This window comes from Megascapheus bottae, chromosome 36 (genome assembly GCF_031878675.1).
Source record: "Megascapheus bottae isolate mThoBot1 chromosome 36, mThoBot2.hap1, whole genome shotgun sequence".
NCBI classification, from domain to species: domain Eukaryota; kingdom Metazoa; phylum Chordata; class Mammalia; order Rodentia; family Geomyidae; genus Megascapheus; species Megascapheus bottae.
In genome coordinates this window covers 631,581-656,986 of record NC_143544.1, presented here as the reverse complement: position 1 = coordinate 656,986, position 25,406 = coordinate 631,581, and the positions used below count along the sequence as shown (strand labels likewise).

Sequence of the window (25,406 nt, the reverse complement as noted above, 5' to 3'; positions counted from 1 at the left end):
GTGCCAAAGCTCCTCCTGGGTCAGGTACTATATGAGTGAGGGGGAAACTCCCTCCACCTCCAAATCCTGGGCAGTTGTGTCCATGAAGCCTTAAGTTTTCCTTTCTTCCCAACCAGGGCTGGGGTGTGGCTCAGTAGTTGAGTACTTGGTCTAGTACTACCTTGTAACTAGGGAAAATGAAGTGCTCGTTATGGTAGCTCAGGCCTGTGATCCCAGCACTCCAGAGCAGAAGCACAATAGAGAATCCCAGGCCCATCTGGGCTAGATACAGAGAACCTGAGTCAAAATAAAACAAAACAAATTGTGTTGGTTATATGGAATATAATCTGACATTTTCGAACTCCTTCTTTAAAAAAATGTTGAGGGCTTGGGTAGAATGCTTTACCTGGGATATATAATGGCCTGGTTCTATCAAGAAAAGGACTGAGCAGGTACTGATGGCTCATGTCTATAATCCTAGCTACTCATGAGACTGAGATCTGAGGCAGAAAAGTCCCCAAAAGACTCTATTTTTTTGTCAGGCATGGGGCTTGAACTCTGGGCCAGGACACTATCCCTGAGCTTTTCAGCTCAAGGTTAGCACTATACTACTTGAGCTACAGCACCTCTTCCGGTTTTCTGGTTGTTAACTGGAGCTAAGAGTCTCATGGACTTCCATGACCAGGCTGGCTTTGAACCTTGATCCTCAGATCTCAGCCTCATGAGTAGCTAGGATTACAGGTGTGAGCCACTGATACCCGGCTGAGACTTTTTTTTTTTGACAGTCCTGGGGCCTTGAATTCAAGACCAACCAGAAGTGGAGCTGTGGCTCAAAGTCGAAGAGTACTGGCTTTGAGCAAAAAAGCTCAGAGACAACACCCAGACTCTAAGTTTAAGCCCCATGACTGGGGAAGGAGGAAGAAGGATGGAAAGAGGAAGAGAGGGAGGGAGGGGAGGGAGGGAAGAAATGCTGGTCACTGGGCCTATGATTTGACCAAAGACTAAGAAAATATGACCCATAGTTTGAAAATGCTGTGACCAACTTGCACTGCCAATGGCAGTGTGGGAGCATGTGTCCCCTGCTTCTGTGGTGGCGTACCCCATTCCTCTCTGCTAACAGAACTGTCCGTCACACAAATCATATCACACCTCTCTTCCTGGCTCCTCACAACTCTGTTCCTGGCACCCACCCAAATATCAAGGATGTGAATTCATGACTGAGGTGAGGTCCCTACTTCATACTGCTCTCCGGGTTGGGGTGCAGTACCAACCCATCCATCCCCTCCCCTGCTCAGCCACAGAGCCATGGGCACCTGCAATCATACATGTATTCTTTAGTCACTCCCCACTCACTGGCTGAGGCTCCATCTGTGTAAACATTTATTAGATATCTGTCGAAAGATGAGACCATCTAGTGGGCTCTTTTTTTGCAATCTTGCTCAAGGGATGATTTTCATGAACTGGATTTGTGGAAGCCATGGGCCATTTATTACACTGTGTAGCATTTATAGATGTGGCTGCTTCTCAGATCAACTCATTCTGGCCTTGGTCTAAGGCTATTAGCTGGAGTAAATGTAAGCACAGCCTTCCAGGCATCTCAAATAGGCCCACTTACTTCATTCTGTGTCATGTACATGGGAGAGTGCCATGGGGGCAGCACACACCTCGGAGCATGTCCAGGCTTTCCAAGGGCAGCACCATAAGTGGACGATTGACTTGGCTCAATATTTAGAAATCCTTTTTAGAGTCTCAGACTTTTTCAAAGAAAAGTGGTTCATGGCAGGATTTTATTTTTAAAGCCTGCTTTTTTTTATTTGTTTGTTTTGTTTTGTTTTTTTTCCACAAAACTGACACTATATGAGATAAAGTTGTCCAAAAGACAAGGGCCAATATCAAAATAAACATGTAAAAAGTGTAGAAAACATACCCTTCCAAGTAAGTATATACACATAAGAGGAACAGAAAGAACCTGGAGAATTTCTTAATTCTTGAGTGCTAGGAACTACCTACCACTCAACCGTCGAGTATTTTTGTGCAGGTTCTGGAGCTTGAACTCAGAATCTCACTTGGCTTTATTCTCTTGTGACTGATGCACACTGCAGCTCTACTTCCAGTTTTTGTTGTTGTTGTTGTTGTTAATTGTAGATCCGTCTCATGAACTCTTCTGCCCAAGCTGACTTCCCATTGTGATCCTTATAGTTCAGCCTTCTGAGTAGCGCATATTATAGGCATGAGTATTACAGGCTAGTATTACAGCAGCCAGATTCCCGGATTATTGTTAAAGCCTGTTTTTTGTGTGTGTTTTTTGTTTTGTTTTGTTTTGTTGCTAGTCTTGAGACCTAAGTTCAGTGCTTGGGCACTGTCCCTGAGCTCAAAGCTAGCATTCTACCACATGAGCCACTTCTGGTTTTTTCTATTTATGTGAACCAGGAAGCCCTTTCTTGCTGGAGAAGTTCTCAGCTCATTCTTACATCAGCCAATGCTAATTAGGGAGCAGCCAAGTTACTGCCACACACTTGACTCTGACTACAAATTCTTAAGAGTAAATACACTAGGGAAACAAGAAGAATCTTGGTATGTTATTACATTTTTCCAGTGCTCTGAATGGATTAAGTACTTTAAAAGGAACAAAAATTCAGTTGGTTGGCTCTTACAAGTTTTCATACCATAGGAGAGCTACATAAACATACATTATTCACAAGTTTTCCTAATGATGCCTCTGCCTTCAGCCAACTGCAGTGCTCCACAAGCCACTACTGTACTGTACAATACTGTAGCCACTACTGCCTGTATAAAAATACATACTGGCTAGGCACTGATGTCAGTGGCTCACACTTGTAATCCTAGCTACTGAGGAGGCTGAGATCTGAGGACCACAGTTCAAGGATTTTTCCAGACAGGAAAATCTTTTAAGACTCTTATCTCCAATTAACTACCTCCAAAAAAGCGGAAAGTGGAGCTGTAATTCAAGTGGTAGAGTGACAGCTTTGAACAAAAAAGCTCGGGGACAGAGCCTAGGACCTGAGTTCAAGCCCTAGGACTAGCTCAAAAAAACAAACAAACAAACAAAACCCTCAAAAACAATAATAACTAGGCAAGGAGTGTGGCCTAGTGGTAGAGTGCTTGCCTAGCATGCATGAAGACCCAGGCTCAATTTCCTGGTACCACATACACAGAAAAAGCCAGAAGTGGTACTGTGGTTCAAATGGTAGAGTGCTAACCTTGAGAAAGCCCAAGGACAGTGCTCAGGCACTGAGTTCAAGCCCCAGGACTAGAAAAAAAACCACAATAATAACTACAGCAAAAAAGGGACTGTTAAACAAAGTAAACACAAAGCAAGTAAAAGGAAAAAAAAATCATCAAACAAGTAGAAAACAGCAAAACAGGTCTCAACAAATAATACAGATTAAAGCAAGCAAAAAGCTGGGTTTTTATAAAGATTCACAAAATTGAGTCCTAACTAGGAAAAAAAAAAATCAAGAGGGTGGGGGGTAAAAACCAGGAACACAAATTACCACTGTCACGAATAAAAGGCAGTTACTACCTCAGATTGTGTCAACACTTAAAGGATAATAAAGGCATGGTGAAGTTTAAAGCTTAAAGTAAGCAGCCTTTTAGAAAACTCAGGGCTGAATAATCACCTTTAAAACGTAACCCTCAATCCTAATACTTAAGTGTTCAGCACAATCGTAAGTTGTGCTTTCAGAAGTAGGATTTGATAAGAGCACTCTCATTCTGTACTGATACAAAGCCAAGCCTGCTCACCTTTCCAATGAATCACCCTGAACAAGCATCGAAGGCTGTATATGGAGAATGCACATGCTAGCCGAACTGCGCTGGCATTAAACAAAATTACTGTTGGATTTGTACCTTTTCTAACATGTCTATCCATTTTTCTTTTTTTGGGGATTGGGGGTATAGGGATTGGGCCTCCAGTGCCCTCCACTAAGAGGGGAGAAATGTTCAGATTTGAGAGATTCCAGGGCCACTGAAAGAAGAATTATCGAAGAAAAGCCAGCTGTTCAGACTAGATACAAGAGCTGGGTACTGTGAATGCTATTCCCACCATAATTTATTTTTATTTATTTATTTTTTTTTGTCAGTTGTAGGCTTGAACTCAAGGCCTGGGCACTGTCCCTGAGCTTTTTCCCCAAGGCTAGCATTGTACCAACTTTGATCCATAATTTCACTGTCAGTTCCTGGTGGTAATCTGGAGATAAGGGTCTTATGGACTTTCCTGCCTAGGCTGGCTTCAAACCACAATCCTCAGAGGTTGGCCTCCAGAGTAGCTAGAATTACAGGTGAGAGCCAACTGGTACCTGGCATGTCTATCAATTTCTGTTTCAGAAACTGTTTCCTTTCTTTATATTTTAGTCATTTTTCTTCTTTTATGTTTTTGGTAAGACAGAAACTTGGTGAGTTGCCTGGGCGAATCTCATACCCACGATCATCCTACCTCAGCTTCCCTAGTGCTGTGATTATAGGTGTTTCCCACCATTACTTGTCTTAAATTTTTTCTTGTAATATTTCCAGTGTGCTTCAAAATCTCACTTTCCAAGAACAAAAATGCTATTTTTCTCAAATCACTGGGTTTTGTTGTTGTTGTTTGGTTAACTTGGGATGGAGGTAGAGTTGTACGGAAGCTTGAGTTCAGGATCTTGCTTTCATGCTTATGGTTGGTGCTCTACCACTTCAGCTACACTTTCACCTCAGTTTTTTTATGGTTAATTGGAGATGGAGTCTTGACTACTTGAAGACTGTCCCAGCTGGCAATCTGCCAGGTATCAGCCTCCTGAGTAGCTTTAAGCCATTTCTAGAAAAGGTATAGGCAGAGAGAAACTGTCCTAGAAAGTGTCTAGACACTCAAGACAGTCTAAGTATGACTAAAAAGAGCTACAAAATCCAAAGTACTGTTGAGCTCTTGACCCACTCAACGAAATTACACTAGGCATGCAAAAATACCAAGTATTGGCTCATGCCTGTAAACTTAACTACTCAGGAGGTTGAGCTAAGAGGATCACAGTTGGAAGCCAGCCCAGGCTAGGAAGTCTGTAAGACCCTTATCTCCAATTAACCACCAGAAAACCAGAAGTAGTACCAGGGTTCAAAGTGGCAGAGCACTAGCCTTGAGTGCAAAAGCTCAGGATCATGCCCAGGCCCTGAGTTCAAGACACACACATGCACATCCCAAACATGAATGAGCCCTGAATTCAGGTTTGACTGCTAAGAGTGAACTTTTTCCAAATGGTAAAGCAGGCTGGGCTTCTCTAAGACCTCAAGTCCCATACCGCCCAAGTATGCCTCACACGAAGTCATAGAGGAAAAACACAGGATACTCTCATATGGAGTTCATGTATTTGATCATTGCAGAGTCCCCAGATAAGCAGTAAGCAGGGCTGGGGGGCAAGGTTTAAGTGGTAGAATGCTTGCCTAGAAAGCACAAGTCCCTGGGTTCAATGCCCAGTAGCAGAAATATAAAGGAAAACAATATGCTGGGTACCAGTGGCTCATGCCTGTAATTCTAATAACTCAGGAGGCTGAGATCTGGGGACTGTGATTTGAAGCCAATCAGAGCAGAAAAGGTCATGAGAATCTTATTTCCAATTAAGCATCATAAAAGATGAAAGTGGAGCTGTGGCTCAAGTGGTACCACAGTGTCCCTAAGTAAGAAAGCTCTGGGGACAGTATCAAGAACCTGTGTTTATGGGCTGGGAGTTTGGCCTAGTGGTTAAAGTGCTTGCCTAGAATGCATGAAGACCCGGGTTCGATTCCTCGGTACCACACACATAGAAAAAAGCCAGAAATGGTGCTGAGGCTCAAGTGGTAGAGCTCTAGCCTTGAGAAAGTCCAAGGACAGTGCTCAGGCCCTGAGCTCAAGCCCAGGACTGGCAAAAAAAAAAAAAAAAAAAAAAAAAGAACCTGTGTTTAAGCCTCAGGATAGGCAATAATAACAATAACAACAACAACAACAATAACAGCAACAACAGCAAAAAAAGCAAGATTTAAACCAAATGGTAGTCAATAGAGGAATTTAAAGAACTAATATAAGAGTTCTTATAAGAAGAAAATTTTCATATTCAAGATGTCAAAAAGGCTTATTTTTAAAATGTTGATTAGAATCAGTAATACCAAAAGAAAAGACAGGTATCAGTAAAAAAAAAAAACAAAACAAAAAACTCCTTGAATATAAATCAGCTTGCACCAGAGGGGGGAAAAATCGTAAGTTGCTACATAAAAGGCATTTAATGATTTTGTAATGTTGCACTATTGATCTGACAGGCCCTGGTTCTTACTTGAGTGATCAAATAATCTGTTTAAGGTGATCGCTGATAGGATCTGCAGCCCATTCCCAAATCCTGGTCCCTCTCATCCCGAAGACCACTTCGAGGAAAGGACGGATTTCACACCATCTTTGATGAGGCATCTGCACCATTTTAGACATCAGAGAAGAAATTAGCCCAGAAACATCGGATTTCCCCATTATGAGTAAAAAGGTGTTTCTAAGTCACAAGACCATACGATCACTGATTCAACTCAGAAATAGTGCCTATGTACTTACCAAAGTCAGATCCTAGCAAAAGCACTGTACCCACAATAGTGGACGGGTACCTGCTCTCAAGATGTACAGTCTCCCTGTGACCACTAAGGAACAGGATTTGAAGGATGCTGGGTAAGCAGAGAGATCTGGCTCCTGTCCCCTACAAGGCAGCCATGGGAAACATCTGGGAAGGCTGATGTTTATGGCACAGCTCGCTGGGAGGCTCTGAGTTCCCCAGCATCACATCACAAAACAAAATAAAAAGTTTATGCTGAGATGAGACACTGGTCCCAGAAGGGGACCAGTTGAGTAAAAGATGTTCTGGCAAAACAAACTAGGACTTACTCAATCCCTTGTATTCCCAAGGGGAGGGACATGGCAAGAGGAAGGGAAGAAAACTATGATCAGAGGCATAGCATGTTCAGCTTGCCAGGTACTTTGTGAAGAGCTCTCTTGTGTCAGGCACTGGTGGCTCATCCTAGTTACTCTGGAGGCTGAGATCTGAGGATCACGGTTTAAAGCCAGTCTGGACACTAAAGCCTGTGAGACTCTTATCTCCAGTTAATTAGCAGAAGACCGGACATAGCACCACAGCTCAAGTGGTAGAGGGCTAGCCTTGAGCTGAAATGCTCAGGGACAGCAGCCAAGACCAGAGTTCAAGTCGCACAACCGATCCTTCCCTGCCCCCCCCCAAAAAAAAAGAGAGAAGAGGGAAAAAAATCACACTTTAATAGGAAGTCTGCATATTATTAGAAGATGAATGGCTCAGTGTAAACTGGTACAAGCCTATAATCCCAGCTACTCAGAAAATTAAGGGAGAATGAGTTCTAGTTCAGCCTGGAAAATCTGACATGACCCTGTCTCCAAATAAAAAATTTTTTAAAGGCTAGGCAAACTCAGTAGCAGCACACTTGCCCAACATATGTGAGGCCCTAGATTTGATACCTAGACAAAAAGACAAAAAAAATTTTTTTAAAGGTCCTTTCAGAAGGAAAAAGCTTACCATTTCATTCTACCTGCTGCTCATGTCACTCATGCAAGCACACATGTATTACTCATGCCACAGTATGCCAGGCACTGAGGGTTTGGCAGGAGCAAAATGGATACCACACACCAAATACAATGTGACACACAGCACCCTGACTCCTGGGACTGGCAGACAAAATTCTTGGCCTAAAAGTCACTGTGTAAAGAAGCTTCAATACTAAGGGGGCAATGGTGACTGACATGAGCTAGGCTGTATCAGAGCCATTGAGAGGAACTCTGACGCCTGCACACATGTTAAGGACTCAAGCTCATCTTTCCAGTTATATACAATTGACTAGCATGGTAACCATTTCAAAGCCCTGTCATGAGGCACAGAAAGGAGGCCAAGCAGCTACTTTTACAATGACCTATCACTGGTCAAACCATCAGTGGGAAGCCAGGCTTTGGCAGAGAACTCACATCATGACATCCCTTTATCCTCACAGCCATCCTGCAAAGCAACTTTGATCTCCTCCTGTTCACAGCCTTGGAGTCTGTGATCTAGAGGTTTATATAAGCTGCCTAACTGGCCAACAAGGGAGTTAAGTCCCAGTCTGACTCCAAAGCCTGTGTATCTCCTTCCTTCCTCCTGCAGGGACCAGCAAGGCAGCTACAGTTAACACTAAGCAGAGGCAGGAGCAACCATGGTGGGGTAGGGGGGTTGGGGGGATCCCATTCCAGGTCTTTCAGTTCCAGTTCCATGTCTTTCAACCTCCTTGAGGTTTTCACTATGACTTTCACCTCAAGGCCTGCCTCCCACTTTAGCTCTTACAAATCCTTTGATCCCTTTGGATTCTCTCTTAAGTCATCTGACTAAAGATCATGGAGGAATGGATTACGAAAATACGTGTAAGCAAAACCTGAAATTATTCAACAAGTAACACCACCCGCACCCTTTCCAAGACCATCTGTGAATGTTGTGGATGTTTTATGATTTGAAATGTATTCACTATTCAAGCTTGCTATTCCATAACCATAATAAAAGCCAAGGCTATGCCCAGCTTATGCACATAATCTCCTGTGATGCTCAGGAACAGCAGAACAAGTCTACACTTTGATCCTCACTGCAGAGATAAGCAGAAGTTCCTCAGAGGTAATTAACATGCCTTATTCTGGAGCTAGGTTTCTCCCTTCACAACACAGCGTGGGTTCCTTAGATAGACAAACAACCCAACCAAAATACCAACATTGGGCTCTGAATCCATACATTTGTAGGTGGTACAGTATTAAATAATCTTAGTGTGTGGCACTTTGTGAAAGTCAAAAGAAAACACACCTCACTGAAAATAGTCACGCCTTAACATTTTCAAGTACCAGGGTGCTTGAAATCTATCTGGATATGCAACTTAACAATACTTCTCCCCTCATCCCCCGCCGCACACACACACACAATTTTACTCAGTAATTTTCTATCTCTATCTTAAGAAAACAGGATGTTTACTGATGTTCCAAAATTATTAAGGACATAAGAAATGTGGCAGTCCAGCTTTAAAGAATTAATGAATTCTTTTTTTTTTTTTTTGTCAATGATGGGGCTTGAACTCAGGGTCAATGCCCTGTCCCTGTGCTTTTTTGCCCAAAGCTAGCACTCTACCACTTTGAGCCACAGTACCACTTCTGGTTTTCTGGTGGTGAATTGAAGATAAGACTTTTATGGACTTAGGCTTCTAAGCTGGCTTGAACTGTGATCCTCACATCTCTGTCTTCTGAGTAGCTAGAATTACAAGCATGAGCCATCAGCGTCCATCTCAGAATTCTATTTTTAAATGTAAAGGAAGCCAGGTTCTGGGGCGCAGACTTGTTAACAATCTTAGCTTCGCAATGGCTGAGACCCAGAGGACCATAGTTTGAAGCCAGCCGAGGCAGAAAAATCCATGAAACTTCATCACCAAAACAGCCAGTAAATTGCATGGGAGACATGGTTCAAGAGGGAGAGCATATACCCTAGCAAGTAGTAATATTCAAACTTCAGGATGGCTAAAAAATAAAAACAAAAAAGACTCTGCAAATGAAGTATCACTTTGTTTATAAAACAAAACAAATGTTTAATATAAATTTCAGAGCCCCTAAGTTGAGGATGAGCCCCCAGTCTGTTTCTACCCCAGGCCCATGTCAAGGACACTTACCAATCTTAACTAAGTCAGGCTGGCTGAGAGATACGAAGGCTGATGTGTCATCAATCCAGGATATGTGAATGTTACCTGTTAAGATTGAATTGAAAATAAAGTATCCAACCATCTGACTGTTGAGAGAGCTAGGGGACTTACTCTGCAACCTGGCCTGTTTTAATCGAGTGTGGAGTATGGGAGAGAAGATCTAGTATAAAACTTGACGTGATCTGTGAAAGCTTAATCCTTCACATCAGTTATTTCTCTTAAAACTTCAAGAGAAAAACCATGACAGGGAAAACAAGAAGCTATTAGAAATTTGTTTTGGGAAAAAAAAAAAAAGAAAGAAAAAAGAAAGTTAAGTGAAAGCACAAGCATTGAGTTCAAGCCCCAGTATGTATTTGCCTCATACGCATTTTGCATCTTGGCCTGCAGACATCTATGTGTGCTTGTTGTTTTTAATTATTTTGTTGCTATAATTTATTTTAATAATTTTATCTCAAGTACTCTTTCCTGCCTTTATGAAACAACCATTCTCTCTGAATTAACCTTTTCTTTTTCAGCCAGTCCTGCAGCTTGAACTCAAGGCCTGAGCTTGGGCTTTCTCAAGGCTAGATCTCTACCACTTCAGCCACAGCACCACTTGCAGCTTTTTCTATGTATGTGGTACCGAGGAATTGACCAGGTCTTCGTGCATGCTAGGCAAGCACTCTATCACTAGACCACACTCCTGGCCCCTAAATTTAATCTTAAAATTTATTTTCCCTGGTCAGCTGTAAAGGCAGTCACAGTAATGACATCTTAATTCCATGAATTAATAAAACTCCATAGGGAAATATTATTAAATGTTCCTCAGAACATATTAGTACAGGAAAATCCCACAAGTAAAATTAAAACCTTGTCTATTTACATTCTTCCACACCCAGGCTAGACGGTTTGTCTATGTCCCTATAGAAAAAAAAAATCAAAACAAAAAAAACACCAAAACCCTGAAAAAAATATCTACGCCTGACTTTTACTTACCAAAGGCACTGAAGAGCTGGTAAAGGTCACTGGTTTTCCACTCCTTAGGAAATGTCACATGGAGAACGTGGTCACGTTTAGGCTGCACTACAAGACAAAGTGTGATGAGGGCTCTGAGTTGGAAAGTGATTAAGGACCTAATGCCACAGGGGACCTGTCACTCCATTTGTGGTTATCAACCAGCTCTAAAAAGTACCCTTAGATACTTAAGAGAATCTGTAACACCCTCCCTAGCTATTCCACAGAGAAACACATTCTCTCATGAGTTCCTATACAATCTACAGGAAAACCTGGCTTCTCTGTTCCAGAGACTTAGCATTGCATCTTCCTCTCATCTGGATATCCACAGGTTTATTTAGTTTCTGAATTAATAATGCACTACACCAATTAAATGGAGTGAGTAAGTGCAGGTGATGCTTTGTCACAAGCTTGAGTTCCAATCCCAGATCCCTTAGCTGTGCAACTATAACCTAGAGGCCTACCTAAGCTTCATATTAACTGACAAGTGGCCACAGTGAGCTCCCAGAACTGTTGTGAAAGTACATATTCCAGATGGAGCAGAGCCAACAGTATGCCTCAAACTGTCGTGGCATGATTACAGTCAACCTCAGCACTCTCTTTCTGCATGCCAGCTAGTCTCGGGCATTAGGAGATAAACCAAGGCTGAAGAAGAGCAATCGAATGCAGGTGGGAAGCAGAAGAAAGTCAAAGCGGTGCCCACCCCCCCAAAAAAAAACACACTGGCCTTCCCAGGGGTTAATGTGGTTAATTTGGGGTTATTTTATATTTGGATGGGATCCAGGGCCTATGCTAAGCATAGATAGTATTAGCTGTACCAATACAACCTATGCAACCTAGACCTGCAAGGTACTTAGTGGAAAAAGGAAAAGAAATCAAACCACTAAATTTAAATATATGCATAGTCAAACTAATTGGAAAATAGGAATTTAACAAGTTACTGACATAGGGAACTTAACGTCTGTTATAAATATTTATAGGAAATAAGGAAATTAGAATTCAGGGGGCAAATGAAATCATGAAGAGAGGATACAGTCTTAAAAGATTCAACCCATGCATAAACTGGGAAATGTGAGTAGAGAGATGACTAATGCAGGCCCAGGGGTCCCATTAATTCAGGCACTGCAGCGCTGTCAGCCACAGAAACACTGCCCAGTGCTAATGAGAAAAGCACTTTTTCCATGGTAGTTTTCCTGTTGTACCTATCAGACTACACAAGGATATGTAGAGATTCAAGGAAAAGATAAAACTTTACTCACAGTCTGGCCCTTCCAGGTTTAGATAGGGGATGTCTAGGATCCTCATGAGAAATAGCCTATAAAAAAGGAGGGGGAAAAAAAAGGTTGACCTTTTTGGGGGAAGTCCTGGAGTGTGAACTTAGGGCCTGAGAGAAGACCCTGAACTTTTGCACTCAAGGTTAGTGCTCTACTTCTTTTTTGTCCGACAGCTGTGGGGCTTATACTTGGCCTGGGCATTGTTGGAGCTCTTCAGCTCAAGGCTATTCCTTGAGCCACAGGACCACTTCCCGTTTTCTCGTGCTTAATTGGAGTTAAGAGTCTCACGCACTTTAGTGTCTGGGCTGGCTTTCAACCACGATCCTCAGATCTCAGACTCCTGCGTATCTAGGATTACAGGTATGAGCTACTGATTCCAGCTTAAGTGTTTTACTTCTAGAGGCACAGCTCTGCTTCTGGCTTTTTGGTGGATGGGGTTAAGACTCATGGACTTTCCTGACTTCAAATCACCAATGATCTAATCTCAACCTACTGAGTAGCGAGGGTTATACAGATGTGAGCTACAGGCACACACCAAGACTTGCTTCTTTATAAAACCCAGGAAAGAACAGGGTATAGTGGTGCATACCTGTAATCCCTGGGATACTACAGTAAGAGAATCAAGAGTTTGAGGTTACCCTGGGCTGTAACATCAAATTCCTACTCAGCCTGGGCTAAGTAGTAAAACTCTGTTTAAAAAAAAAAAAAAAGGAATGGCACTATGGCTCAAGTGGTAGAGAGGCTTGATCTGAAGAGCTCAGGGACAGCACCCAGGCCAAGAGTCCAAACCCCATGACTGCCCTCCCCACACACAAAAAATTTAAAAAACAAAACAAAGCCTGGCGCAGGGGCTCACATCTATAATCCTAGCTATTCAGGAGTCTGAGATCTGAGTATCAAGGTTCAAAGCCAGCCCGGGCACAAAAGGACCCGAGGCTCTGATCTCCAATTAACTTCTAGAAAACAGGAAGTGGAGCTTGGCTCTAGGGTAGGGTGGTAGCCTTGAGCTGAACAGCTAAGTTCAAGCCCCATGACCACCCCCATTTCCCCCCCCAAAAAATCTCAATAAGCTGTTAAATTTTTTTAGTAGACATTCCTTGATTATACTACCGTTGTGCCCCTTTCTGAAATAATTTGAGCTCTTTTCTAATTCATTTCAGAGATTTTTCTCTTAGGTTATTATCTTCAACATCTACACCAGTTCCTGGAACAGAGTAGTTACTCAATAAATATCAATTGATGAATGTAAATCAGCAATAAGCAAGTTAAAAGGAAGTTCTGCACAGAGCTTGCCTTCTTAGTCTCAAGGCTGCAAGATGATTTTGCCTGAGATACCCTCCCAACTGTGAATTAGCAGGAGTGGTGTGTGAACTGACTGCCAGGGCATGGCCTTCTTCTTTTCATGCGGTGCAGTGGCTTTGTGGGAATGTGCCAATCTCACAATCAGAAACAAAAGCCCACAATCAGAAACAAAAGCCCACGTCACTAGGCATCACCTGACAAAACAAAGCACAGCCAACCCTGGTGAAGATGGCTACATCACTGGTATGCACCACAGCAGCCATTCACGTCTGTCCTCCCCAATGGCACTTTAAGAAAGCCTACTTGTTGATTACAACTGTCACAGCACTTGTTTTTCTTTATTTGCAAGGCATTCTGTTATGTGTGAGCTGATGTTTAATAAGTTTTAGTTGGATAACAATATATTGTGTGCTTCAGGTAGAGATGACATTATACTTAGTAACAAATTACAAAGGCAAAGCCAACTGCCCAACAAGCAATTAGTCTGGCTTCACTGACCCGCAAGTAAGGCCCAGCAGGCACTGGGAAGCTGAGCAGGTTCTGATCTCACTTATAAATGGAGCCATTAGCCCCAACAGCACTGCTCTGAGAATGGCAGAAAACCCCCACCATGGCCCTTGATGGTCTGAGAATCTGGAAGATCTACAATTTAATAAACTAAATCTTATGTCTAAGAAACTGATTTAGGCTCATGTGAGTTATTAGGCTCTTGAAAACGGTTTTGTCCAACAAAAAATTTGTACCACTTACTAAGAAACAGTAAGACATGTAAAATGTCCAGTTCATGGTAAGGGATCTACCCACCAGCACCTAAAAAGTTATTTCTGTGTTAGGAGAAACTGTTTTTATGCTTCAGATAAATTCAATTCTCCAGTTAATAAATTTAGAAATAGGCCCAATTCTAAAAAACAAAACACATTTTAAGTTTAATGTACCTGGGCATGGTTAACACCTAACCATAATCTTAGTGCTCAAAAACTAATACAAGAATATATTCAGTTCAAGACTATGCTGGAGTGCTGGGAGTTTGGCCTAGTGGTAAGACTGTCTGCCTAGTATGCAGGAAGGCTTGGGTTCGATTCCTCAGTACCACATACACAGAAAAGTCAGAAGTGGTGCTATGACTCAAGTGGTAGAGCTCTAGCCTTGAGAAAGCCCAAGAACAATGGTCAGGCCCTGAGCTAAAACCCCAGGACAAAAAAAAAGAAAAAAAAGTTAGCAAGACTGCTATTTCAACAAACAAGATGGTGTGGTTATGAATGCCTTAGATCCCAGCTATACAGGAGATGTAAAAGATCACAGTCTGAGGCCATCCTTGAGCAAAATAAAACAAAATAAAACAAAAAGAATCATGAGATCCTATCTGAAAAATAAGTAAAACAAAAAAGGCTAGGGGCCCTTTTTCTAAAAACCTAATTTCAAGAGAAAATTAAAAGGCTAGAGGCCTCTATTTTTTTTTTAATTTAACCTAATTTCAAGAGAAAACTAAAAGTTCAGTGCTTGCTTTGGCAGTACACATGCTGAAATTGGCTCAACACGCAGATTAGCATGGACCCTGTGTAAAAATGCAATGCAAATCCATGAAATGGCAGGGTACTGGTAGCCTGTGTCTATAATCCTAGCTACTCAGGAGGGTGAGATCTGCTCTACCACTTGAGCCACAGCACCATTTCCAGCTTTTCTATGTATGTGGTACTGAGGAATCAAATCTGGGACTTTGCACATGCTAGGCAAGCACTCTACCATTAGGCCAAACTCCCAGCCCTGATGAGACTCTTATCTCTGATTAACCACCAGAAAACCAGAAGTGGCCCTATGGCTCAAGTGATAGAGCCATAGCCTTGAGCTGATGAGCTGATGAGCTCAGGGACAGCACCCAGGCCCAGCGTTCAAGCCCCATGACTGACAAATAAATAAACAAATAACTAAATAAATAATAAAATTTAAAAAGGTCTGGAGAAATTCTAGGCTTTATTTTCCACAACTTCTTTTTACTATTGTTTGGTTGTTTTAGGCTGAAAACAGAAAATAAAGACTATGTGAACCAAGAGACCCCAGGGAAATTACTGGAGACTTCCCCAGAAAAAGCCAACTGAAATTGCCATTTGAGTTCATTTCATGTGTCCTGTACGTAGTCACCTGGCTGGAGGAGAGGAATATAAAGTAAATATAAAGCAAACCAGAGGCTGAATGAGGAAGAATATGCTCTAAACAGGTTATGTACATGAATGAAAACAGAAACAATGCTTGTTGAAATCATTTTAAGAATGAGGTGGGGGTGGGAAATTACTTAATCACCAAAAAGCTGGAAGTAGTGCTGTGGTTCAAGTGGTAGAACTACCCTTGAGGAAAAAAAGGAGCCCAGGAATAGCACTCAGTTCAAGTCCCAGAACTGGTTAAAATAATAATAATAATAATAATAATAATAATAATAATAATAATAATAGATTCTGTAGCCTATGTTGGCCTAGAATTTGAAATCTTAATCTTACTAAATTCTGGGATTACAGATGTGTATCACTATGCCAGATCTATTACTGAATCATCTACTGACACCATCCCAAGATGACTGGTGTTTATTATATCAAATGTAATAAGGGTGTTTTTATACCATATATGTCTAGAAGAGTGTCCTTAAAAGTTTTTTGAGGGTCCCACAGTGCCTTTTTCATGGCCTGGGTACCTCCCATATGCTGCTTTGCTTTACTGGAGTTTGGTTGATAATCAAAAGAGAACCAAGGCACGGCGGACAGGATGAGATGTCCACCATTATGGGCTACAGGGAAATGGCTCGCCCTCTTCTTTCACCTGGGTCAGTTTTAATCAATGCATGGAAAGCCAGTCTTAGAGAAGATCTTCTGGCCAAATCCTTTGAGGCTGGAAAAAGCTAAAAATACTCTCCTTTTACTTTCTTATACCACAGAAAGCACAAAGTCAGGCTTTGGCCTTATATTTTATTAACAGTCATCTGTCTCTGCAAGACACCTTGGACTCTCTTGCATATACTTTTTTACGAAGTGTTTCCTGAGGGAGTTATTTTCCATTTAGCATACTTCTTAGAAAAAGGTAAGGGAATGAGCATGCTGCTATATGTAAGTGAGGTCAACACAACTAAGGTTCCATGAAAAAAAAAAAAAGAAAAAAATCAACTTAGGGCCAGGAGTTTGGCCTAGTGGTAGAGTGCTTGCTTAGCATGCAGGAAGGTTCAATTCCTTGCTACCACATACACAGAAAAAAGCTGGAAGTGGCAGTGCCCAGGCCCTGAGTTCAAGGCCCAAGACTAGCAAAAGAAAACCTCAACTTAATTTCCCATATATGTCACAATGTCCCCTGGTCTACTTTGAATGATGTTTTGAAAGTCTGAACTTCTACAGAAAATAACAAAGACTAGAAGAAAAAGCAAACAGCCAAGGTATGCTGAAATTCACTAACGTATACAATAACAATCCAGGGCCTGCAGGAATCCAATGTTTGGGATTAACATGACCCAGGATATAATATAGTTCTAGCCATAGAATTGGCAGAAAACACACACACACACACACACACACACACACACACACACACACACACACACACACACACACACACACACACACACACACACACACACACACACACACACACACAGTACCTCATCATCCCAAGAACCTGGGCTAGTTCTTGATGAGAGGACTGGGGGACTGGGACCCCCTATCAACTTACTTGTTAAAAAAAGGCTCAATGAGTTTTGATTTGGCAGACACATGAATTTTTGGCGGACCAAGAAAAGAACCTAAGGGAGAAGGAAATAAATGGAATTTTACACACGGTCAAGTGGACAGCACCTGAAACTTCAACAGAACCCAGTGGATTGTATTAGCAGTGTGATTCGGGGAATGGTGGTACCCAGGTACTCAGCCATGGAGATGAAGCATAGTCCAGTGATGTAAGCATCGTAGCCGGCCTCATGGAGCTGCTCGGAAGCTGTGTCGTAACTGGGAAAACCCTCCGCACTTTCTAAAGAGAAGAAAGAAGAGTTGTCCCTGGGACATCACAAGACATGAAAAGCAGCAAGCACAATGCCCTACAATCCAAACTGTGCTAGAAATAGCCCCAGTGAGTAGGGGGAAAAAATGGCCTGTTTCTTAATTGTGTCCATATACTACCTTCTAACAGAAGATAACCAGAGCTACTGAAGATGTGAACTCTGGTCCAGACTAGAAACATGCCTATGTTACATCACCAGAGTCCACAGCAGAGGTGGTGATATTTACCACCACCACCACTACTACCCCCGAAACCCACAGGGAAATTACTCTAAGAAAAGTGTTTCTTCTTTGACTGCTTTTTAGAGGACGAAAGCAGGTTCTTCCCTACACACATTGATTGCACCAGGATCACACTGTCTCAATGTCAACCTCTGTTGTACCACTTTGAGTGTGTGTGCACGTATGTACTTACTAGGGCTTAAAAATGGAGCCTAAACACTGTCTCTAAGCTTTTTCACTCAAGGATAGCATTCTACTACTCGTGCCACAACTCTACATCTGGCTGTTTGGTGGTTAATTGGAGATTAACTCACAGACTTTTCTGCCCAGGTTGGCTTTAAAGCACAATCATCAGATCTCAATCTCTTGAGTAGCTGGGATTATAGGCATGAGCCACTGGCACTTGGCTCACTCCACCATTTACACACTGCATGACTGTATACACTTCACCTCTGAGCTACAGTTTTTTTTAATGGAAATGATAATCATTGAATTCTCACAAGCCTTTGTAAGGGTAAAATGTCGTAACACGAAGTTTTTACTTAGTGTCTAATACATGCTACATACTCACTAATTGTTATCTCTCCATACCCCAGATGCCATTCCCCCAACACCAAAGACGCCAATTCAATATTGGCAGTTTCATGTCAATACCACCCTCTACCATGTTTCCAAGCCCAAAGCACCATTACCTCCAAGACAGATCAGAACTTGCTACAATCTACCCTTAGGTCATGGATCCACCCCCATGCAAAAGAATAAACTTTAACACAATCATCACACTGATGGACACAAATGCTGACAGCATGAAATCTAGGAAGTGAGATCTGATAGACACCTGAATTACAAACGGAAGTGATAGGATAAAACTCTTACTCATCACTAATTATTTCCTAAGAGTGTGAAAATGAATGCCAGGAAGGCTTCTGCAATTGAGAATCAAAAGGATGAATGGAAATTAACGGTGAAAGGCAGAGCTGTTTTAGTCAATAGAATGCTCTTTAAGCAAGAATTAGTTAAGTACACTAAAAGCCTTCTCTAAAACTCTTCTAATCTGACCTGGCAGTGACCTAAGTAATGTCCTCAACATGACCACCAGCAAACACTCCTTACTTCTCAAATCAATTACTCCACTGTACTGCTGTAAAGTCTGGCTTCCACATCTACCTACCCATACACCACCTCTTTTCTTAATTTTTTTCTTAGACCATTACCCAGAAAAGGAAGCAAGTCACTATAAAAGCTAGGCCGCTTTAATACCTCAGTGTCCATGTTTGAGCCATCTGCTCTATTATCAATGTCATTAGAACTCCTCAGGCCACTGCTAAGATAAGGCTAACATAAGTAGCAAATTAGACTAAAGGACCAGGGATGTACCACCCCAAGGCTCATGTGGCAAAACACAACCACTTCATGAGAAACAATCTTCACGATCTCTAGTTTGGAAGTGTTGCCACCTCCAAGGGATATGGCTAGCCTCAAATCAGTAAACCAGTTTTGGTCATTTCGTTTTTTTCAGGTATTGTCTTGCTACATAGTCCATGCAGGCCTTGAACTCACAATTCTTCTCTTCCTCAGCTTCCTGAGTGCTGAAATTATAGATGTGTATAACTAGATTTGGCTTATGTGAAGCAGAAAATGTGTCTCTCATCTTACTTCTGACAACTCTCTGGCTCTGCTTTAACAATGTACCATCTAACAAGAGGTGTCGAGTTTTGGAAGAATTCTAAGCATTAGGAAATAAATGCCTTGACGCTTTAAATGCTAAATTTCTCATGAAGCCTGCTACCCAACCTGAGTAACATAAGGTAGACACAGAATTCAAAGATCAAATTTATTCAGAAAATGGTAATTCAGCATGGGACATAAGCAAATTAGCCTGGCTCAAATATATAAATAAATATGGACTATAGTTTGAAAGCACTTCATTTTTTTTCTATAGTATACATCAGTGGTTATCACTAAGAGTTAGAAAGTTCAAGCTTAATAATATTCTTACCAACTTTAGGAGGGTTGAAAGGTGTCTCTTTTAACCGCTTTTCCAATTCTGCAAGGGATGTGTTGTTAATGATTTCCTGCGAACCAGGAAGTCAGGGTTGTAACTCTGCACTACTTCAGTGCAAGATAAACTGAAAAAATGTATATTCAGGATACACACCCACCCACCAGCACATTGCTGCCCTCTTGTGTTCTTTAGAAGCAATCTTTTTGTTGTTGTTGTTGTTGTTGTCAATCCTGGGCTTGAGCCCAGGACCTGAGCACTGAGCACTGTCCTTGGACTTTCTCAAGGCTTTACCACTTAAGCCTCATTTCCGGCTTTTTTCCCTGTATGTGGTACTGAGGTATTTAACCCAGGTCTCTGCGCATGTTAGGCAGGCACTCTACCACTAGGCCAAACAAACTCCTGGCCAGCAATCTTTTATTCTATGTGAAAAAGAAACAAATTTAATTTTCACTCTATGAAAAAGATTACCAGCTGAGTGTGGTGGTATATATTTATAATCCCAGAATTTGGGAGACTGAGACACAGCTTGTGCTACATAGCAAGACCCTGTCTATAAAAGAAAACAAAATAGAGTTGGCATTTCTTTATTTAATTTTTGTTTTGGCAGAACTGGGATTTTAACTCAGTGCCCAGCAAGCACAAGGCCCTGATCTGTTCCCAGAAAGCCACTCTGTTCTGGTGCTGATCTCAACTATATAAAGTCCTTCACATTATTCTTGATTAGAAAATATATGCAGAAAGTAAAAATAGAGCAGGGAGTTTGGCCTAGTAGTAGAGTGTTTGCCTAGCATGCAAGAAGACCGTGGTTCCATTCCTCCATACCACATACATAGAAAAAGCTGGAAGTGGTGCTGTGCCTCAAGTGGTAGAGCTCTAGCCTTGAGAAAGTCCAAGGACAGTGCTCAGGCCCTGAGCTAAAGCCCAGGATTGGCAAAAAAATAAAAAATTAAATAAAAAGGAATTAAAATTAAATAAAAAGCTAGACCATTGGTGCATGTCACTAATCTCAGAACTCAGGAGGCTAAAGTAGGAGGATCATGAGATAAGAGTTCAACCTGGGCTACACAGCAAGACTCTGTTTCAAAAAAAAAATTATAGCTGGGCACTGGTGGTTCAGACCTATAATCCTAGCCACTCAGGAGGCTAAGATCTGAGGGTCACCACTGAGAGCCAGCCTGAGAACGAAAGGTTGTGAAACTCTTCTCTCCAATTAATCACCAGAAAACCGGAAGTGGTGCTGTGGCTCAAATGGTAATACACTAGCCTTGAGCTGAAGAGTTCAAGGACAGCACCCAGGCCCAGAGTTCAAGCCCCACAACTGACAAAAATAAATAAATAAATCAGACACTATTGGTTTAGGTTTATAGTCATAGCTACTCAGAAGGCTAAAATCTGGAGGAATGCAGTTGAAAATCAGCACAGGCAGGAAAGTTCAAGATTCCTTCTCTAAAATAACCAGCCAAAAAAGCTGGATCAGTGGCGTGAATCAAGTGGTAGAGTGCTAGCTGAGCAAGCAAGCTGAGCAAGAGCATGAGGCTGAGTTCAAATCTCAGTACTAGCTGGGCACTATGGCTCACCCCTGTAATCCTAACTACTCAGGAGTCTGAGATCTGAGGATCGAGGTCTAAAGCCATGCCAGGCATTAAAGACTGTGAGACTCATCTTCAATTAACCACTGGAAGTGGGGCTGTGGTTCAAGGGGTAGGGCAATAGCCTTGAGCTGAAGAGCTCAGGGACAGGCCCCAGATCCAGAGTTCAGGCCCCACAACTGACAAAAAAAAAAAAAAAAAAGGAAAAAAAAAAGAAAGAAATCCCAGTACTGTCAAAAATACATAAAAATAGATAAATATTTGAAAAGAAAATATATCCAAAATACAAGGAAAAAAATACAGAAAGGATGAACTTTGTGCATACATAAAACCTATTTACAAGTAAATTGTATATTTTAAGAGTAAAAACTTTCAAAAGGAATGGAATCTAATTTGGCCACCCAAATATAATTTTTAATATATTTACTTCAGATCTCTTTCTTTCCTTCCTCCCTTCCTTCCTCCTTCTTCCCTTTCCTCTTCCCCTTCCTTCTTTCCTTCCTTCTTTCCTGTTTCTTCTTTTCTTGGGACCACTTAAATGACACTTATAATAGGCCAGAATTCTAAAGCTATTAGTAATTCATTTAAAACTCAAAATACAGTTTACTAGTGATAGTTCAAATTTAAATAATACCTTAAAAGGCTGTGTGCTGGCCATCAATTTAGTATCCAAGAGCCTAAAGAAGGAAGAATTTTTAAGAAAGTAAACAAAATAAGGTAACATTCAACGTGCATTTTAGTCAACACAAATTACAGCATTGCATACATATGAGACATACTTGAGGCAGGAAATACTAAAGCACACAGGGGTACCAAGCACATGAGCCATGTTGAAGCCAGCCATAGGAATATGGCACACTAGCCTGTCATCCCCAGGCACTTGAAGGACAGGGGCAGGGCAATCCATACCCTTAACATTGAAGGAAAAGTTCCAGATTGGCTTGTGCCTGAGGTATGTGGTGGGCATTGAGGTCAAGGGGAGTCAAATGCCCTCGTAGTTTGTTGGCACTGTCTAAATACTGTCCTGGATCTCATCTTTACCAATATCTGCCATCTACCACTACTGTCCAGATTTGGATGCATAAATTCAGATGGGCCCAAACCCTGTGTTCCTAGCTTCATGCTGCTCTATTCCAGAGACTCTTGAGTGACCAGTGTGGAAGCTGTAGCTCTCTACTTCACAGTAATGGGAATGCTGGGAAATATGACAGAGACAGCCCAGCTAAAAGATGCCTGGAGGACCTATATTGCTGACCTGTGCCATATCGGGATCAGCACTGACTTAAGATGAAAGAAAACAAATCTGTATCCAGTTACTTGACTGCGGGCACAGAGTTCTCTGTTGAGCACATCAGCAGTTAGGGGACTTTCCAGAGCATCACAGAAACCTTCCTCCACCAGCAAGACATGAAATAACAAAGAAAATCATTATCTGTGCTCACTCCACTCAATTTCTGATTTTTTTTTTTTTGTGCCAGTCCTGGGCTTGAGCTCAGGGCCTGAGCACTGTCCTTGAACTTTCTCAAGGCTAGAGCTCTACCACTTGAGCCTCAGCACCACTTCCAGCTTTTTTGTATATACGTGGTACCGAGGAATTGAACCCTGGTCTTGGTGCATGCTAAGCAAGCACTCCACCAAAAGGCCCTCAAATTCTGATTCTTAACGGAATAACTAAACCAGTCATCATTTTCTTTTGTCTTTTTGTTTGTTTGTTAGTCATGGAGTTTGAACTCAGGGCCTGGGTGCTGTCTCTGAACTCTTTTGTTCAAAGCTACCACTTTGAGCCACAGTGCCTCTTCCAGTTTACTGATGGTTAATTGGAGATGAGAGTCTCACAGACTTTCTGGCCCAGGCTGGTTTCAAACCTGAGATCCTCAGAGCTCAGCCTCCTGAGTAGCTATGATTACCAGCGCCTGGCTCAATCATAATTTTTTAAATAGCCAACAATCATAAAGTTGGAGATGTTAAACCCTTTTCTAACTTATAGGAATTGGGCTCTAAATATGACCTAATGGTTTTCATGAATTACTATAATAACTATTTGTATTGTTAATGTCACAATGACTTTTAAATGCAAGACAAGTCCTCCAAGAAACCAACCTGGGGAAGACACACGTCGTCATCTCTTTAAACTCATTCAAGTCCTAAAAACATAAGAGAATGACTGGTTACAATTTTCTAAGACACTCATGGTATTCAAAACATACATTAGCATCTCAGCTTCATAGCTGTCTTCTCAAACAAACCACCATATCTCACACAGGCCTTGAGCCACAGTTAGACTGCAAAACCCATTTCTAATGATCACTTTTTAAGAACCAAATCTTTCCTGATTGGGAACCAAAAGACCATATAACCGACCTTTACCATACCCACAATAGCCAAATTTAAGGATATCTAGGGTCAAAAGAAAAGGGAGGAGGAGTTTCTATTGTACGTAGAAAAGCAAAAAGAAAACAAAAGAAGTCCTAGCAACATGACATAGTTTGTGTTCTGTTATCTAGACATGATGTAAATGACTTGCGGTATATTAGAGTTTACACAGGAAATGCCCCTATTATAAACTAGCTCACACCTCTTCTGGGACCACCCTTCAACGCTAGTTGAAATGGCTACTCTTTCCCAACAGACACGATTCCTGCCTTAAGTACTCAGAAAATTGCTAAGTGGCACTCACAGCAAGTGTCTAAATTAGACTATTCATTTCCTAAGTTTATTTTGATCAGGAAGCCTAGAGCAGAAATGAGAGTGCTCTAATTTTGAATTAACTCATTTACATACATAATTGCCAAGCTAGACTGGAGAGTCACACTCCTGACCCTGTGTGAACCACACTTCTTTTCAGCATTCCTCACGCTTCACAGGAAACTGCCATTTCCAATTAGTTTCCCAAGCCTATAAATGTAGACCGTATTTAGCTGGCCTGAAATATTTACCAGTTTCAATGGCTATCGTTAAATTAATGGACAATGCACAAGCGTGGTTTCAATGCTAAGTCAAACAAAAGTGCCAGGATTCCTGGCTACAATCTCTCAATGCCACCATCTTCTCAAGCAAGAAAAGAACTGCATGACAGGGACCTCTGGATCCAACATCTTCTGAAAGGTCTGTTCAAAAGAAGTCACACAAGGAGATTGTTCTCCAAAAGGCACCTCTAAGATAGCGGTTCTGTGGTCTATTGTGGCTACTTTATTTTTGTGTATGCCAGTCCTAGGACTTGAACTCAGAGCCAGGCACTGTCCCTGGGCTTCTTTTGCTCAAGGCTAGCACTCTACTACTTAAGCTACAGCTCCACTTCTGGTTTTTTGCTGGTTATTTGGAGATAAAAGTCTCACAGATTTTCCTTTCAGGGGTGGCTTCACACACTACGAATCCCGGACCTCAGTCTACTAAGTAGACCACAAAAAATGTGGTGTTTGTACATATAGGAGTTCTGCCATTCCCAATGTGTTTTCTTGCTTGTTCTCACCATTTCTTCTGAAAGTAGAAGAAAACCAGCTTCTCCCACTGACCATGTCAGAGCATATGTAAGTAAATTACCCAGGTCTCTTCAATAATAATGCAAGGGATAAAAACTGCCCACTCTAGCCCACTCCTACGCTATGACAAATCATTCAAGAATCTCATTCGGGACTAATCCCATTCAAGTCAACATTTATCAAGTGCTCACACATGAAGAGCTATGCCAGGCACTGAGGCAAAGAAAAGGGCACCTCGTTGCCCAAGGAGCTAATCTCCTAGAAGAAGGGCACTACAGAAGAGCCAGTCTGGCTGAGAAGGAAGGGTAACTAGTGGCTGTATTACACAGAAGGTTGGGCCCAATGACAAAAGCCTGACGACAGAAAACATTGCTAAAAAGAGTTGACGCTACAAAAAATGTGAGGCTATTTGAGAATTTTAAGTGGGGTAGGTCATGTGAGCCAAGTCATATATTGGAAGATTGCAAAGCTGGCACAATCTGAACATATCCACTTATTAAATCAAAATTTAATTCTTCCTATGTGCCATCCTCTGGTATTCAAAATGCCTAGAAGCACAGTACTAAATATGCTTTCCTCTGTCCTTGCTGCTAACTTCTTTGCATAAAGGTCCAAAGAGTCAGGAGAGGAACAGTTTCTAGGTGGACAAGGGCAATGGGCTGATATGAAACAAACATTACTCTTTAGATACTCCCATCACATTGCTCAGAGTCATAGTCATAAAGAAGTCTTTGTCTCCCAGAGAGCAATAGGCTGTTGTGGGAAGCATGGCAACCTAAAGCTTACAGAACTAGTAAGCAGGGCTGCAGGTGGGG

The 25,406-nt window shown here is 41.7% G+C and overlaps 1 protein-coding gene across 1 annotated transcript in view; it reads right to left on the bottom strand.

The window, feature by feature from the left end:
• Positions 1-25,406, bottom strand: part of Parn (poly(A)-specific ribonuclease) — a 74,152-nt gene that overhangs the window by 29,220 nt on the left and 19,526 nt on the right. The window contains exons 14-21 of the mRNA XM_090324628.1: positions 23,213-23,256; positions 21,747-21,789; positions 19,518-19,593; positions 17,157-17,267; positions 16,974-17,043; positions 11,952-12,007; positions 10,675-10,761; positions 9,670-9,744 (exon numbers count right to left, since the gene is read on the bottom strand). Of these exons, the coding sequence (XP_090180754.1) occupies positions 9,670-9,744; positions 10,675-10,761; positions 11,952-12,007; positions 16,974-17,043; positions 17,157-17,267; positions 19,518-19,593; positions 21,747-21,789; positions 23,213-23,256 (562 nt within the window). The remainder of the gene's footprint in view (positions 1-9,669; positions 9,745-10,674; positions 10,762-11,951; positions 12,008-16,973; positions 17,044-17,156; positions 17,268-19,517; positions 19,594-21,746; positions 21,790-23,212; positions 23,257-25,406) is intronic.